This window comes from Eufriesea mexicana, unplaced genomic scaffold, assembly GCF_001483705.2.
Source record: "Eufriesea mexicana isolate 0111107269 unplaced genomic scaffold, ASM148370v2 scaffold1490, whole genome shotgun sequence".
NCBI classification, from domain to species: Eukaryota; Metazoa; Arthropoda; class Insecta; order Hymenoptera; family Apidae; genus Eufriesea; species Eufriesea mexicana.
Window position 1 is genome coordinate 926,986 of NW_016909592.1, and position 18,423 is coordinate 945,408.

The window sequence follows — 18,423 nt, forward strand, 5'->3', positions numbered from 1 at the left end:
TACGTTCTTAGAACGACGTAAACCTTCGCCTGAATTCTTCATACAGTCGACAAGAAGATTCGGACGAAACACACGTGTTCCGTCCCGGAGAGCGAGTTTATAACATAATTTGATTCTAGAGCTTGCACTTTTGCCAGACCTAACGATTTATTTTATATTTTATAACGCGACTGCAATTCCAGAGGTTCGATGTGCCTCAACGCCGTTCTAGCGGATTAAGCTTATAAAGGTAAAGCAAAATTAGGAATTTTTCTAGAAACCAGACGCGACAGATGGGACCCTCTTGTGACAGACCCAACAAGCGACGGACGGACGGCACTTATAAATCACGTCATTGACCATCAGAAATCGGCTCCTTGACAGTTTCCTACTCCTTAGCCAAAGGTCCTTATGTCACACCCTCTGTCCAATTAAAACTCTTTACCTTTCCACCACCAACGTCTATTTTACCCAATCAGAACTAAACTAGAGAAAACTCCGGACCGAACACGACGAGACAGGACATAGAGCAAAATCGAGAAGTCAGTTCGTCTTCGGCACCGATCCTTAAAACATCTTAATTACACATACAAACGCATGTTCGAAACGGTACTTCGTTAACGTCTACATTATAACTATTCTACGCTTTTCTGTAAATAAACACTCTCTTTTGACCACACACATTCTGGATCCTTATTATCACAACTAGTCACGCAATATTAATTTGGCACGTGATAAGCGTTCTTGGAAATCGAAGAGATTCGATACCGTAGGACTCTACAACATGTTATGCCAATGCAATGTGACAGAGCAAACGTTGGATTACGTGTAAAATGAATCAAAATCCTACATTTTCTTTTTCTTTTCCTAATATTTCCGTTATACTGTTGGATGCTAGATACTGAATATCATTCGAACGTTTGTTATTGTTTTTGTCCATTTCAGTGCAGGTGCATGGGCTTGTTTCGACGAATTCAATAGGATAGACATCGAGGTGCTGTCTGTTATCGCGCAGCAGATTATGACGATTCAACAAGCGCAACAAATGCGAGTTGATAAGTAAGTACTATCCGTTCGTAAGAAGAAGTCTAGGCTAGTGTCTACGTCTCTATACTACAAATTTCATGCTTATACGTTACTGCTGTTTCGATAAGATAGCGGGGTCAAAATAATGAGTTTAAAGGCGTGTTTGCACAGATCGTTGTCAACGGGTTAAAAAGAATTGGAACTTTTACGATTTAAATGTCGCTTGTCGCTTTATTATGACTGATTTCGTCGATTTTTAATTAACTTATGTAGAGTCACACAGTCTCTACTCGCTGGAGAGTACCTCGGAATACTCAGATTCACTGCGGTTTGTATTTTCTATTCGATTCTCAATAACGCGTAACTCTCGCAATCACAACTCTCGGTCTCAACTCTCTCAAGGACTACCTCAACTCTCTAATGACTATCTCAAAACTCTCCCTATCTTCCAGAGCGGGCCCTTTTAAGAGAAAATTGTAACAAATATAGTTTAAAGTATAAATAAAAAAAATGTAGCAAATATAGTTTAAAGTATAAATAAAAAAATTGTAACAAATATAGTTTGAAGTTTAAATAAAGAAAATTGTAACAAATATAGTTTTAAGTTTAAATAAATTTATTTTCGAATATTTTATAATTACAATCGAATTGAATTAATTCGATTAATTTTTATTGGTATTTAAATTACAATTTATTTTTCCTCCGATAAAAGTTCCGAATCCTAATCTTTTCGGTGATTTAACATATTCGTGATAAATTGGTTGGAAATAGGGTAATAAATCACCCTTCCTTTTTCCTCTTGTCAGTGAGCCAGTGGTAGCATACAGCGGAAGTAATTGAATCTTTTAAATACATTTTTAGCTCTTCCCTCGAAATAACAAATGTTCAGCATCGTTATATAAGGTTAATTTAATTGTTCGCAATTGTTAATATTTTTGCAAAGATGTAACTTCATAGAGAAATAATTATTTCCCTTTCAAAAATTATTAACACGTTCCGTGCCAAGCCGTTTTATCCCGACATGATCTCCAGGCCATTTGTCGTTTTGATTTGTCAAAAATTGATATATTATCACGCAATATGTCATTACACCATCAATTCATAAGTAATTAGCTTGTTTAGAGTAGTTATCACACCGTGTACCATTTATGGTACACATGGTGCTGCGATCAGTTCGACTGTAAAAGTCAGTCAGTTGGAAAATTTTCGATTAGTAAAAAGAAGTAGAAGAGCAGTGACGTTTTGCAACGATTGCCCGAATAAGCCATTTTTATGCATCCCTTGTTTTAATAAAGTTAACCATTACGTGTAATTAATAACTATCGTATATATAACAATTAAACAAATTTGTGTGCTTTGTTCTATACTACATTTTGTATAATTCCTCATTCCTTTAGTGGAAATATATTTTACAGAATTAAATTTGTCATAAACATATGTTTTCAGCATATTCTCAGCATTTATATTAAATAAATATTTCTGAGTGTACCACCGGTGGTACACGTGGCACGAAACGTGTTAAGAGGCTGAATCATGCGAAGAATGACGTATGCATAATATAATTACATAATGACAACATTTTATTTATCTATATTAGTAAATTATAATTATTTTACAAATACTCGAATTTTCCTAATATTCTGATTCCTATTATTCTAAATTTTTATATTATATACAATTTATTTTTTTAATTTTTAATATAGACCACGATTATGACATTATTATTAATATTATTGACTGGTAAAGGAAACCACGATTAGTTTAATTTAAAAACAATTATATATTATATTAACAGTCTTAATATAAGTTAACTAAGTCTGTTACCATAGTATAATTGGAGCAACCCTTCCATCAAGAATGGGGTTCCCATCGGGTTCCGTAAATCTAGTAATAAGCAGTATTTATAATCATACATAAATATGACGTACAAATCTATACATGTGTGGTATCGCAGGATGAGTGAGTCGAGCGTGTTATCTAGAGTGCGTGCGAAAGGACGAATGACTATGCGCTAGGATCGTGTGGACGGGATGTTTATGGATGTATCGGATGAAAGCGAAGAGTGTCTTTAGGAATGCGTTCGAGTGTTTGGGCTAGGTGACCCGCTGAGGGTAAGATTGCAAGGAGTGCGTGGGAAAGTGTGATTGGAAAGAGAGAATAGGTATGAAAGAGGATAGAATGTATGGTTTTAAATAGGAATGCAAGGGCGTGAGCGGGGAGTCTGTCGTAGTACGTGTAGTATATTAGAGTTCGTAGCAGAGAGTTGTGAGAAAAGGTGTGGTTAGTTGTATTCGTGTTGCTAAGTGTAAACGTGTTGTTAGGTATAATTGAGTCGTTGTAGTTATAAGAGTTTAGTTAATAGATAGATTATATTCGTAGTCTTTACCGTCACCGCGCGTTCTATATTATATTTTATGGTTAATAAATAGTTTTACGTTATTCGTGTTCCACCCTATCTCTACAATATCCTACACTTAATTTGAGTATTTTACTCTGTACGTCTTGCAAATTCTACTTAATCCTGGTAAATAGATCGTATCTAATGAAATTCCTAGAAATAGTTACGATTAACGCTGGAACTACCGATCTTTAGTGGGCACCTAACTATAACGTGCCCAGATTATAGTAATTTTAAGCGGTACGATGAATATGAGTGAATATATCGATTACAGTTCTTTCTTAATACGAGTTGCTACCGATTTTATTCTTAAAGCAGGTGTATATATTCGATGATTGCAAAAATGAAAATTCTTGGACCAGTCATTTTCACTGGGTTGCTAGTTCTAGTGTTAAAATAAGACGTAATTAAATCAGTATGACTTGTCGATTTTCGTCGCCATTTTAATCATAGCTGACGAAAGTTTCATATCAAATATTTTTCTTCAAATTACAAACTTAATTTCAATAAACTTAGACTTTTGAAATTGTATTTAAACATCGCACTATAATAATAGTTACTTAAAAACTTGATTCCTTCTCCATAACCTCGTGTTCATGAATTATACATTCGAAGAAATTGAAAAAGTTGGTCAGTTCTAGTCCCGACAGCTTAAAGTTTCCTTAATCTTAGTAATTCGGTATCAGGAAACTTTAACTTATTTCACGTACAAAACTTATCAGTGCAAAAATTCAGATCTTAGAGACTTTGAGATTAAAACGAAGTATCTTTTCACAAGTGTAGTTCATCACAGTTGTCATGTCATTCTTTTATTTCTGGTGACAATACTTTATGGCGACGACACTCTATTTTAGCCACTTGCGCTGGAAAGACGTGTCACGCACGTCGTAATGCTTTTGTCGCAGAATCGTCAACGACGTGGCACACACGTCGTCAGGCAATTGTCACAGGAACACTGGACCGTTCACTGGCACATGCGTCTGTGAATTTGTTGCCAGCGCAAGTGGTTAAAAAACCCTAAACTATCAGCTGTCACGCTGTCCTTTCTTTTCTTTCACAATACTTCACCGCACGAAATGACGCAAAATTTAAATCTTGCGTGAATTTAGGGACACCCTATAAAAGTGAATGCAGATAAAAATTATAAACTACAATATATTCGATATATAATAACATTAAAGAGAGTTGTTCTTTATTAGACGCGCAGATTATGGTCTGCATAGGTGTAATATAGCTAAAAATCCTACAATAGCGTATCAATGGTGCAATACGTGGAAAATGCATAAAATTTATCCGAATTTCTTATTTAATAACGTTTAAATAAAGTAAAGTACAACGGTATTTTTCAGATTCATTTTCGAAGGGGATGAAATCGTTTTGAAACCATCCTGCGCGGTATTCATCACTATGAATCCTGGCTATGCGGGTCGAACAGAATTACCAGACAATTTGAAGGCTTTATTTCGTCCTGTGGCAATGATGGTTCCAGATTACGCATTGATCGCCGAAATTTCCCTATTTTCCTACGGTTTCTCCGATGCGAAAACATTGGCTGGGAAAATAACGACCACGTTTAAATTAAGCTCGGAACAATTGAGTACGCAGGTAAAATATTTTTAAACCACAGTTTATATGTACAATCGAAGGTTCTCGTTCATTTATTTCTTCCCAGGATCACTACGACTTCGGAATGCGAGCTGTGAAGACGGTCATCGCGGTGGCGGGAAATTTGAAAAGGGAGCAGAAAGACTTAAACGAGCAACAGATCTGTCTACGAGCATTAAGAGACGTAAATGTTCCAAAGTTCTTGAAAGATGATTTGACGTTGTTCAGTGGTAAGTGTATTTTATTATAATCTTCGTATCTCATCGTTCCACGAAAAATAAATTATTCTATATTTCATTCGCAAAATGAATTTCAAAATTATTTTATTAAAGATCTCGTTCTTTCACCTGTGCATAGGAACAGAACTTTTGTGCATAATCACAGAACGCATGCGCGCTGTTTTGTACCAGATACCATGTTTATAGCATAACTCTGATTTTAATACTTTTATTTTTGAGAATTCTAAAGACTTTATTATTTTGTATTTCGACTGCAAATTGTTCATAAAGATAGAGCATTTCACGTCTTCGAGCAAAATTTGGCAGAAGAAATAATTGAACAAAATGAAGCAAAAATAAAAACACCAGCAACAGGAGAAATTATACGTCCATCATTAGCATCATAATTTACTGGCCACCATTTTGTAATACCCATTGAAACAACTTCACACTGGAAAGCTCACAAACATTGTGTAATTTGTTTATCACAAAACAAGAAAAAAGATTCATTTTATTGTTTTTTAATTATATTTTTCATTACTATATTTCATGTTATAGTGATGACTGCCATGTGGCTATATGTATTGACCATTTCAGGTACTATCATACTGTGTAAAACTATTAAATTTAATTTCTCAAATTATTTTCAACTTCTAATTTCATTGAACTAAATAAAATTATAAACTCTTTCTGTACGCCATTTTTCTTCTTTTTTTTCTTCGTTCTTTATCATTTTAAAAAAATATTTCTATCTTTATACAAACGGAAAAAGGATTTTGGTGATATGGTCCAATTTTGCAATTTTTCGAATGATGCGATTAAAAGAATAATTTTATACTTATTATTTCATTGTAATGTATGTTTCACGTGTAATTAGGTATCGTGTCTGACCTGTTCCCACGTTTAAAAGAGAAACACGTGGATTACGGGGTTTTGGAAGCACAAATTCGCGCAACGATTGTAAATATGGGCCTGGAAGAAATTGATGGTACGTATTATTTAAAGTGCTACGTATATTTCAGTGGTATATACGCATTAGGGAGACAATGTCGCAGTTAATTGCATGGTTATATTACGCACGTTACTAGCCTCGAAATCCTAACACAGAGAACACGCGCTGCAATTTCTCTAACGTAATTCTGTCCAAATTTCACTGTTCCATTTACAATTGCATTTTAAGGTAAAACCAGTTTAGCAATTTAGAACGGACCGTATAATTATTATCCTTGATAACGAAGTAATCGATATACAGCGTATCGCTATACGAAAGCGATACAGTGGTGCGTGTGTCATTTATTTTCCCTTGTTTTATGGCTTTCTTGTTCTTCTTTATAATCTCCTTGATACGAACTTCATCTTGTATTTACTTGTATTTCCCTTTGCAATAAATTCTCTATACGGACACAACATTGTTACGCGTCTTTGATTGCAGAGTTCGTGAGGAAAGTGATCCAGCTATATGAAACCACAGTAGTGCGGCACGGATTGATGCTCGTTGGTCCAACTGGGTCGGGAAAAACAAAGGTAAGTACTTTTTTAAAATCCTATTATATTGTATGAATTTTACTCGTGGAAGGAAGACCCGTTACGGTCTTCCAACAGCCAGGTCTTAGGGTCAAACAATTCGGCATCGGAATTTTCCTCTCCATGCCTTCAGCATGTTTGAAAGCTTTTACCTTCATTCTGACTTCTCGTGTCGCGGAACACGAGAATCCTGGAAATCCCTAATTTAACGAAATTAGGCGACGGCTCTTAAGACATGGCTGACAATAGGCCTGAGGACTCCACGTGGTCCGCACACGTTGGAAGCCTCAGGCCCTCGCTAGAGGCCATAAACGACCGATGGGGTCACCAGCGCGTGAGTGGACCCCACGTACCTCACCTTGGAGGAGAGGGTTTCCTCCACTATCGTCTTCCTTTTGGGGGAACCTTCCCTTCCTCCAAGGTGATCGATTCGCGGACCAAGGGAATGCCCTTGGTCAAATCAGCCAATTATATTTGGCGAGCTCCCGATTTTTCCTAAGACCGATCTTAGGAAGATCGAGGAGCACACACTTCCTTTCGAATCATCGAAGAGAGCAGTTAGCTTCGAATCGTCGAAGACACGCTTCTAAACGAAACCTCATAGAGAACGGCTCATGCCTAGAGTACCAGAGTTTAGCGTTCGACTCCAGCCGAGATCTTCCTTTTGCTCGTGCTAATTGAAACAGTTGTCCAAGATTAATTTGGCGGGCAACACAGCGAGGTCGCGAGACGGATTTACAACCCGTCGGAATACATCAAAGGATTCAATCGCGACGCAACAACATAGGTTGTCTCAAAATTCGCGATAGATTTGAATCTTGCGCCATTTGTGCGGTAAAGTGTTATCGATGAAAAAGAAAAGACAGCCTGATAAGTGATAGCTCAGCTCTTATTAAAAATGGAGTACTATACGAAAGAACAACGCATAAAAATCTATGTTTTCTATGAAAATTACTTCTTGCGTGAATTTTGGGACACCCGATATAAGGAATATTCTCACCGAAATCTTTTCTGAGATTCTTAAAAATGTTTTCAATAAAAACCAAGGGAAATCAGAAATTATTAATTATTATTAAGTTATAATATCGGGAAGAAATTATATGTCTGTCTTATTTAGAGATAAATTTATAAATTCTTTATTTCCAAATTTCAAAGTTTATAAATTCTTTTTCATGCATGTTTGGAATTACCTAAACACGCGTTTCCATAAATATTGTGCCTAATTTTTGAATTAGAAAATAGGGAAGTATAAGGTAAGTAAAAAGCATTGTTAAGTGTAATAATGAAAATTATTGTTAAGATTTTATGCAGCTTATTTATTAAGCTTATTTTTATGTTTTAATTAATAATTAATAGTATTTATTATCTTTGCATTCTGTGCACGGATTGAAATTAAACAAGCTCTTATTTGGAAACAAATTAATTTTTTCCTGAAAATATTATATTATACTGAAAATTAATATTATATATATACTTTTAACATTTCCTCGTGCAAACACAATTCTGAGGCTAAATGGTGTTCACAGAATGCGATTAATTACTGCTGGAAAAAGCTCTTTTTCTGTCATAAAATTTTCGAGATCCGTGGAATGATATCATTCCCTACCATAATTTATACTCGTCCTCATATATTTCTTCAGCTATTTCATAATTGACCGCAGGTACAATGCAATTACGATATAAAATAATATAATTAAATTATATTAGTATAATTAAAACAGAGAATAATTAATCACATTATCTGTCCTTCCTATATTTCCTTTCCTCCCAAAATTTATTAAAAATTTATCAATTTCTCGAAAATTTATTTCTCTGCAATTTATTTCAAAATAAATTCATTTGGTATCACATACATCGATATATTTTATTTATTTCACGTATCATGTCAACATGTATTATATCGAATACATTTTATTGATTTTATTTTAACGAAACTTTTACCAACGCTCTATCAAGTTTCGTTAATTACATTTACAAAACAAAACACGGTTTGAAATCGATATTATCGTGTCTCGCGTTATGATTTCCGACTTATAGGAAAAATTTTAAGAATCCCCAGAATTGACAAATAATTTAACAGATGTCCTTGGAAATAGGTATACAGATAGCCTCCGTAAACCTAGTGTCAATAACCCTGATTTGTCAGCTGTCACGTCATCTTTTTCTTTTTCGTTGACAACATTTCACCGCACAAATGGCGCCAGATTCAAATCTTGCGCGAATTTTGGGACACCGATATAGCAGCTCGTAAGTTAACATTTGGAAGGAATACGAGTTTATAAATTAAATTATATAAATTATATAAATTATATAAAATAAATTATATTAAATAGATCTTCTCTATACATCTTCTCACACGATCATAAAGATACCTAACACGAACTTTCGTTATTAAACGGTAGCGTTGTATCTGTAATCGGAAATATCTTCCAATGAGGCTCAGTATCTCGCTCAGAGAAAATTCCCCGAGTCGTCACTTACGGACAAAGTAGCACGAAGTAAGAAAATCGATGACGAATACCGCGGTGCGAAATCTGATTCTTCTATTTCGGAAGATAGCGAAGAAGTTCTTGCCCTAATTCAGTTTCTTCGATGCTTCTGCATATTGTAAAACGCTGAAATGCCTATAAATAACCGTGGAAAATATACGAGCTGTGAAACTCGATAGAAAAGTAATCCCATTCCACGATAATGCTCCACCATACCGTGTGATATAACAGAAGTTGTTGCATAAATATCAATGGGAGGAATAAAGAGGAGAAATAAGAGGCAGTATAACATGGTGAAACCTCCATAACCCAGATTTTTCGCCATGTAATTCTGATACATTTGCACAAATGGAACATGCTCCTGCCGAGGAGAATAATTTCAAAAAATTATGGCAAAACGAGATGAAAACGAACCATAAATTAATTAGGAAAAATTAGATACACAGTTTTCGAGATCACAATTCGTATAGTCGATCTACACACACGTTTAATGCATCGATAATTAGTATAACTATCTGACTGTCGTTTATTTCTTCAAAAATGTAATTTATTTGTTTTATTATTATTATCTTGTTTAATGTGTCGATAATTAGTATAGCATTTAGTATAGCATTTCGACAGTCCTTTGTTTCTTCAAGAATGTAATTTATTTATTATTATTGTGTTAATTTATTTCACTTCTCTCGTTGTTAATTAGAAACGAAACCTAAACCCGAGTGTCAGATTCGCACCTAAATATGACAAAAATTTGTCATTGTATCCAAAAGTTTAAAATTTCAGACCTCGTATATCCCAAAATCCAGCAATATTAGCGGAGTAAAGTAGGATATATCACAGCCATTTAGGATGATTTAATTGTCCCCAAGGGCTTCATTAATCTAAAGTACCGTAAGTTTGACCAGCGCGTAGGATTCATGCGTAACCAGTATCGAGGGTAATACAGGGTGACACACTTAACGTGACTATCCTAATCTATCCTACTATAAACTTGTATGAAAAGCGTTAAAAAGAGCTGCAAGGCATTAAAGTGCAGTGAGATACTTGATTTGTTGTTAACCCTTTGCACTCGAGAGGCGACTTTTTAAAAATAGCTTCCCTTTTCAACGTCAGAAGAAACAATCGACTTTATCGAGTCCATGTGTTTTACTACATATATATAATAAATATAATGTATATACATATATGTAGGACGTCGAAAACGGATTTTAACACTAAACGTACCGGTACCTTGCACCTACCTATTCTCACCATGAGGGATCATTTGACCCCTTATGAAATAAACGTTAATTTTCAGAAAGAAATTTCTAATTTATTACAGGAAATAATTTGCCACATAATTTCCCATTTCTTATACAATAATCAAACACATATTTCTATTTCGGTAAACAAAAAGCTATATTTTCGCGCCATTTGGTCAACCATATCGACGCCAAATTTAGTTTTGTTATAATAAGTTTAGTTTTATTATAATAATTGTTTCGGGTGTTTTCTTCTCTGTTTTTCGTTTTTACGGATTTATGTTTGGTATTCAGTATCGCAACTCTTTCTCTCGGTTTTGATTTATGAATTGTTAGCGTACAGTTATTTGATTTGTATATTACTGTAGAAAAGAGTTTCGTGTTATCTTTCGCCGTTTTCGCAAGTGCCGGCAATTTTCTTCTGTTTGCACGTATTGTCCCGACTAATGTTGTCTCTTTTGCCAACAATTTTGCAGCAAGAGGTGCAGAGGTGAAAAAATTGTCCTTTGTAATATTTCTCCTACAGTTGGTGAAAGGTTCGGCTAATTTCACGACAACAAATTCACTGAGTGGTATTCACTGAGCTCAGATAAGTGAGTCCTTCACTTGAGAAGTATATCTGAGTTTAGAACTAAGTTCCCAGTTGGAACCGAAAAATACGTAAACTTCGTATGGGGTCAAATGATCCCTCGTGGTACGTAAGATAGGCAAAGAATTTTTACCTATAAAAAGTAAGCTACGAGAAAAACGAGAAGCGAGAAATCGAATAATCAGGTGATATAAGAATTTACGAAAAGTCAAATGAGCGAAAGAAGTAACAGCGAATGTACAATTTTAAAATAAACTTTAAAGGGGGTCATTTGACCCCGCTTAGTGTTAATTGCATCGGTATTTGCCGACCTGCGATTAGTTAAGTTTTATAATTTAATAACTAGTTTAATAATTTAATAATTAATAATTTATCGAGCTTACTTTGTCGCTCTTAACGTTAGAAATTAGTTGTATTTATTTCATTTTCTTCTGTTTTAATTTTTAAAAAATTTTCATTTCGCCCAGAATTATAATGCCAGGAAGTCATTCTACTGAAAAACTTCTATAGAATATAAAACGTTCATCCGAATCTATCAGATATCATTTATACTAATTGAAAGGATCAAAGGTATTGTACGAATATTTTTCATAAATTTGTAATAATAAATGTTTTTTGTATCAAAAGTGGAAATTAATATTCGTGTTTTTAACTTGGTAGATACCTGACTTTTTATAGTCACTTAAAGCTGTAGAGCATCTTCCTTTGATCCTTATAAAGATTCACGATGGCTGTTTAAAAGGTTACTAGCGAAAGCAAATTATACTCGTTTCAAGAGATATTGTATCTTTATAAAGCATAGTTGTGCGTTACTAATTAGACACAAATTACAGAAGATTGCACCAATGCATATGTATATTTTTAAAGCTATTTGGTTGTAAAAGAGGAAAAAATTACAAGCTCGCGAAGGAGGGAGTTATTTTTGACGTCGGAGTGACCTTAACCAACCAATTGAGTTTGGACATGCAATAAATGTTCTTGGAAGATAAAGAACACTTCACGGAGAATTTTTGTGGTATTCAATGTTGCTCGTGGTAGAACATTTTCAGACAATTTTCCTCTTTATTAAATATTTTTTCCTAGAATCAGTTTTATTAATGTATTATTCATAAATAAATCAAGGGGGTTGACCTAATAACCTCAAATCAATTAAAAATAATTAGATATTAACGAAGATAATTATCAAACTTTTAAATAAAATATATTTTCGTAATATTTAATTCCCGATTCTGGCATCCATTTTCACCTGTGTAGTAAACGACGTTTTATTAATTTGAAGAGATTTAGTCCCGCCATTTCTAGTGACTTTTTGGGAAGAGATGTATAAGATATATATATAATTTTCCAAGACACAATTTGGCATGTTAATCATGTAAATGATGCAATAGTGAAGTGTTCTTTCACCTAATTAATATTTAATTAATACTCATGTCCTAATATGATATATTAGAATATGAATGAAATCAGACATTTTCTTAAAAAAATACATAATTATGCACTATTAATTTATAAATGAAACTATGAGGTACATGATTATATAAAATTTATAATATTCGTAGGGATTATTTTTATTTAAATGTAAATTGTTCCATAGCATGAATAAAACTAGATATTTTCTTTAAAAAACAACATAATTATGCATTATTAACTTACAAATGAAACTATGAGATATATAGTTATATAAAATTTATAATATTCGTAGGGATTATTTTTATTTAAACTATTTAAACTATTTGTCTAATTTTCCTCGTGAAATTCCGAATTTCAAAACGTCGTTTCCCCCTAAAGCTAGTGTTAATCATGGAAGAATGTGGATAAGGTCGTTGGGATGTAGTATAAATAGGAGGGGATAAACGAGAATTCGAAAGCACCCTGCTCATCTACAGTTGCACGTCATTGTCCCTACAAGACCCAAGGGGCAACTGTTTTTATGTGTATGTAAACACGTAATACCACCCCGATGCAAATAACCCAGGATCGAACAAAAAGAGCAGGCATTTTGCTCACGAAGGATTCGTTTTATCGATTTCGTTGGCTATTTACGGATTAGTAAATATTTGGCTGCTGGTACATGGCGGTTCGAAACTCGAAAATTGCAAAGTTCCAACTTTCAAATCTCGGAGATTACAAGGTATACATAGGCGAAGGGATAAAAAAGTTTCTGGTATTGATTCTGCCCCTTGCTAAGTGTACAATGTTCGTGGGAAGCGTGAAAAAGTGAGGTTAGGGGAGCGAAATACGCACACGTGCCTTCTCTGAACTTCAAATTTTTCTCTGAAAATATAGATAAGAAACTTTTACGTGTGAATTAAATTTGGCGAAAATATTATATTAAAAACCTATATTTATTTAAAAAATTGATCAAATTAAAGAAAACAAACTGTATTAAACAAACAAAATATACTATGAACGTTTTTAAAATTTCTTTTTCCCAGATTTTTTCTCCACCAAATGTATTTCGTCCATTTTATATTTTTTATTGTTTATTTATTTAAAATTTCGTAATTTCAAATTATCGATAACTAACATGGATGACGTTATTCGTTACACTGGTATTTTATCGCTTTGTAGGAGCACCGAGAATAATCCAGTTGTCTGCCACGTAAATTGTACATGGCACAAATGTTGGTGTAAGTACAGATTTTATGGGTACTTTTATAACCTCTCACGTCCAGCAGAATCTCTTCAAAACCACACATCGTAAAATGTTCAGACGTTGTTCAATGTTTGAAACAATTTCGACGTCGAAATTTAAAGCTCTAGAGATCTAGACGTTGTTACTTTCTTTTTACTTTCACCTCTTTCAATATTCACAGTTACGATACTTTCTCATATAATTTCCAAATTTTCCCAATTATTTCTTATCACTGCTGTGTCGAATCCAATTTATTTCGAAATGAACCGTTTTAACCTCCTGAAAAATAATAATATGATCGCATTAAGAAATTGTAATTAAAATTCGAAATTATTGCAGAAAACGAAATTAAGAAAATTTTACCTCGTTTGGAAATTCAATTGCTAGCTTTAATAATCTTTTCAAAGCTAAAATTAAAAAATTTACCAAATTTTACAAGCTTCCATAACCCTACTACCGAGTCCTAAAATCTACATAACCTCAAACATTTATCTTTTAAACCACGAGATCCTAAAATTATCACGGTTCTAAAATTCTTAAAATTCTTAAAAATCTGTTTGTTTTCACAAATTTTTAAATAATTTTTCAAATTTATTACCAACAGGCTGCTCATTTAAGAATCCACTGTTCTTTGAGGTTTCAGATTCATCATACCTAACCTCAATTTTGTTCTGCTTCTCTAAATTTCGCTATTAATGCAACTCTCTTGTAATTACAGCACCGTACATGTGCATGCAAGGAATAATATAGTCGGAAGCGACCGCATCCACTGAGATAAACAATAATGAACACGTCGAGGAATATGAGAGCCTCGCATGATATGGGTAAACACCCATCAGCGCGACGCAACGTTCGTTGTAAATCATCCGTAATGGAGGCGATTCTCATCCGGAAGAAAGGACTAATTCAAATATTGACGATCGCTATAATTTCTCCCAGTGGCTGTTTGAAATGAAAAATATTCGATCGACATGACTCCATATCGAAGTTCGAAATGAATATTTTACAAATTTTCCACTTATTGCATACATATAAATACATAAAAGGAAGAAGGAATATAAATAAATTCGAAATACTTCTAAAAACTGGGGAAAAAATTTGCATAATATTCTAGCCTTCAAAAAACATGTTATTTTCTCTAATACCAATTCTAAATTAACATAATCGAAGATTATTTCCTTTCGTTTATCCTAATGTGTGCAATGAAAATATAGTCTCTTGATAAGTTAAATTATCCAGATTTCAGAGATAATTTTACAAAAATTTGTTGCATCGCGATATTAAGAAACGAGAATAATACGAGTAATTGGAAATGGTCACGGAATATTTATTTTTATCATAAATGATATTAATATTCGATGGAAATACTTTGAATGATCAAATGAGTAGTGTCGCCCTACATTTCCCTGGAAAGACTGACATACGACTTAAATTTGTCAATGGGATTTGTCGAGGGAGATTTTCAGCTATTCCCCTCCGTCACAATTGACGTGCGACAAAATCCCACATAAATCAATAGAACCGAAAGACGAGGATCCGAGTTTTATGGGTTTCTTTTCCCAAATAAAGAAGATTTTCCGTAACAGCTTTGTGCAGGAAATGGACCACATTTTTACGGGTTCTGCGTTATAAGAAAATTACTTTAGTCCATTGCATGGATCTCTACCTATAAAGCATAAAAGCCAGTGCATAGGTGCAAAAGCGTAAAGATCAAACGAAGGAAATTATATCGAAGAAGTGCTATTCAAATCATAAATATCAAAGAGTCGCAGAAAGATAGGAAATTATCGAGAAAAGGACTAATTCACTGAAAATATGCCGATTTTATAATGTAAAATAATTACAAACATTCGATGAAGACGCAAACTACCAAGACTACGAAATCTAGTAACTAATAGGGGAAAAAACTAGATAAAGAGAGAACAAAATATCTGTCCTTTTTCCACTTTCTTCTTTTCCTACTTTATTTTATTATAGTGCAGCAATTAGACTGAATTCTTTTGAAAATGGTATCTCAATCGAAATAACTTTCCGTCTTTCAACTTATCTTTAGATCTATACTCCATTCAACGAAAATATAAACAGAAATGCTAAGGATGCACTATCAGGGGAACAAAATCTACCATCCTACAAAATGTGATAAATTGATAATCCAAAGGACTTGCAGTCTCCTTGCGAGTCTTTCTAGAAAATAGAAGGTCCCTTTAAACCAAAATCCAAAGCATGATCTCTCGACGGTCGTCTAATAGCGAAAGTCCCCGAGTCTAAGAAATCACTATTGGCCCCTGCAACGTGCAACACATTCTTTTTCCTCCTTTATTTTATTATAGTGCAGCAATTAGACTGAATTCTTTTAAAAATGGTATCTCAATCGAAATAACTTTCCGTCTTTCAACTTATCTTTAGACCTATACTCCATTCAACGAAAATATAAACAGAAATGCTAAGGATGCACTATCAGGGGAACTAAATCTACCATCCTACAAAATTTGATAAATTGATAATCCAAAGGACTTGCAGTCTCCTTGCGAGTCTTTCTAGAAAATAGAAGGTCCCTTTAAACCAAAATCCAAAGCATGATCTCTCGACGGTCGTCTAATAGCGAAAGTCCCCGAGTCTAAGAAATCACTATTGGCCCCTGCAACGTGCAACACATTCTTTTTCCTCCTTTATTTTATTATAGTGCAGCAATTAGACTGAAATCTTTTAAAAATGATATCTCAATCGAAATAACTTTCCGTCTTTCAACTTATCTTTAGACCTATACTCCATTCAACGAAAATATAAACAGAAATGCTAAGGATGCACTATCAGGGGAACCAAATCTACCATCCTACAAAATTTGAACTAAATTGATAATCCAAAGGACTTGCAGTCTCCTTGCGAGTCTTTCTAGAAAATAGAAGGTCCCTTTAAACCAAAATCCAAAGCATGATCTCTCGACGGTCGTCTAATAGCGAAAGTCCCCGAGTCTAAGAAATCATTATTGGCCCCTGCAACGTGCAACACACCTGACACCATCGTTGGTTTTTGGTTTATTATACCACCTCCAATTATTTTTTCTATTTTTATTACTTTTATACTTACATTTCTTATTTAACGCGATAATCCCTTTCCGTTAGCCATTATCGACCCGGTGAGGAATCACCTCTTTCAGCGCAATTCTGTTATCAACGTAGGACTCGTGTAAACCCTGTGTATTTTCAGTGAAAATACGATATCCCTTGGCCTCGGGTATACTTCCCAATCAATTTTGATACAGGTGTAATACAATACTACCAGTAAATCGAAGCTCTGGATGAATCACTGTGTCGGTTCTATGTTTCCCATAGTACGGAACGAAGGAATAAACGTTACTGTTGTAATCCCAAAGAACATGTGCGCGTAAACCCCGTCTCGTTGATTTTCTCGGACTGTAATAGAAGTTATGCTCGATGTGTAATTCCAGTTAGAAGAGTGAGCAACGTCACGAATATATAGGATGACCTAATAATTCCATGCGTCGTTTGCAGTGATCTTCGCAAACGAATCTGTCATGTCGAAACACAGCTCCGTGATCGAGCAATTTCCGTGGCACGTGATTTCCGTTTAGAGCAAATTAACTAGATCCGATTGGATAAAGTACACCAGTGCACGCAAGAGTGCGCCACAGGAAGCTTGTTTCTATAAAGCGACTCGCGAAAAACGGATCGACAATTAAATTATTTCGAAACTCCATTTGCTCGATGAAGAAAAATTATATTAAAAGGCCAATGAAAAGCTGGGCTGCACATATTTCCACCAATTTTGTGAAATACTTGGAGATTTGAAGACCGATACGTGTGTCAAAGGATTTTATTAAGCTCCCACGAATACTTACTACGTTAATGGGTTTTAATAGTGCAGCAGTTTTTTTAAATTGATAAAGGAACTGCTTTCGAAATGGACAGATCGTAAGAAATGTACTGAAAAATGATCTTCCGTTTAAAAATGGAGTCTCTGTTCTAAATTAACCGCACAAATGAGAGAGAATTGAAGAAAGAAATGTAAATCAGACAAAGTAGAAGTAATGAATCAGTATTATATTCTTTTAAATGGCAGAAATATTCTGGATAATCTAATAATATTCCATAGAATATGTAAAGTTAAATTACAGTGAAGAAATAAATAAATCACATAAATTACTAGGGCGAGTTGGAAAGGTCTCGACTTAATGTGTAGATAAGTGTGTCTGTGATTATGAAAGTGGTCTAAGTCACTTATATTTGCTTCTGAAATATTAAAAGCTTTGGCATTTAAATACGTCATAAATTATGAAATTAATTGCGATAAAGCCACAAACAATTCTTCACTGTTTTGTAGAAAATAAATATATTTTATCGTAATATAAATGAATGCAACACGAAATAAATAATAAAATCGTTTCTCTTAAGTCGATGACTTAGACCACTTTTATAATTATAGGCACAAAAATTATTTTCTTATTTTTACTGTTAAAAAAATATTTGAAAAATTACTTTTTTCTTCATTTAATTTCCTTTTCAATAGTGATATTTTTTAATCTTCTTGTTCTGAGCCATAGCAATCGATCAATTTTGCAAAACAATTGCAATAGCTTTCGCCATAGACTAGACGGAATGAAGAAAGGAATATCAAAATTCCACCTTAATGGATTGAATAATTTTAATGAAATATATTATCAATAATATTAACAATTGGTAGATAAAAAGAATATTTTTAAGA

At 33.9% G+C, this 18,423-nt stretch overlaps 1 protein-coding gene across 1 annotated transcript in view; it reads left to right on the forward strand.

The window, feature by feature from the left end:
- The window catches only part of LOC108548245 (dynein heavy chain 1, axonemal), a 59,000-nt gene that overhangs the window by 34,212 nt on the left and 6,365 nt on the right, over nucleotides 1–18,423 (forward strand). Inside the window, 5 exon segments of the mRNA XM_017901089.1 lie at nucleotides 925–1,038; nucleotides 4,753–5,008; nucleotides 5,076–5,238; nucleotides 6,104–6,214; nucleotides 6,659–6,750. Of these exon segments, the coding sequence (XP_017756578.1) occupies nucleotides 925–1,038; nucleotides 4,753–5,008; nucleotides 5,076–5,238; nucleotides 6,104–6,214; nucleotides 6,659–6,750 (736 nt within the window).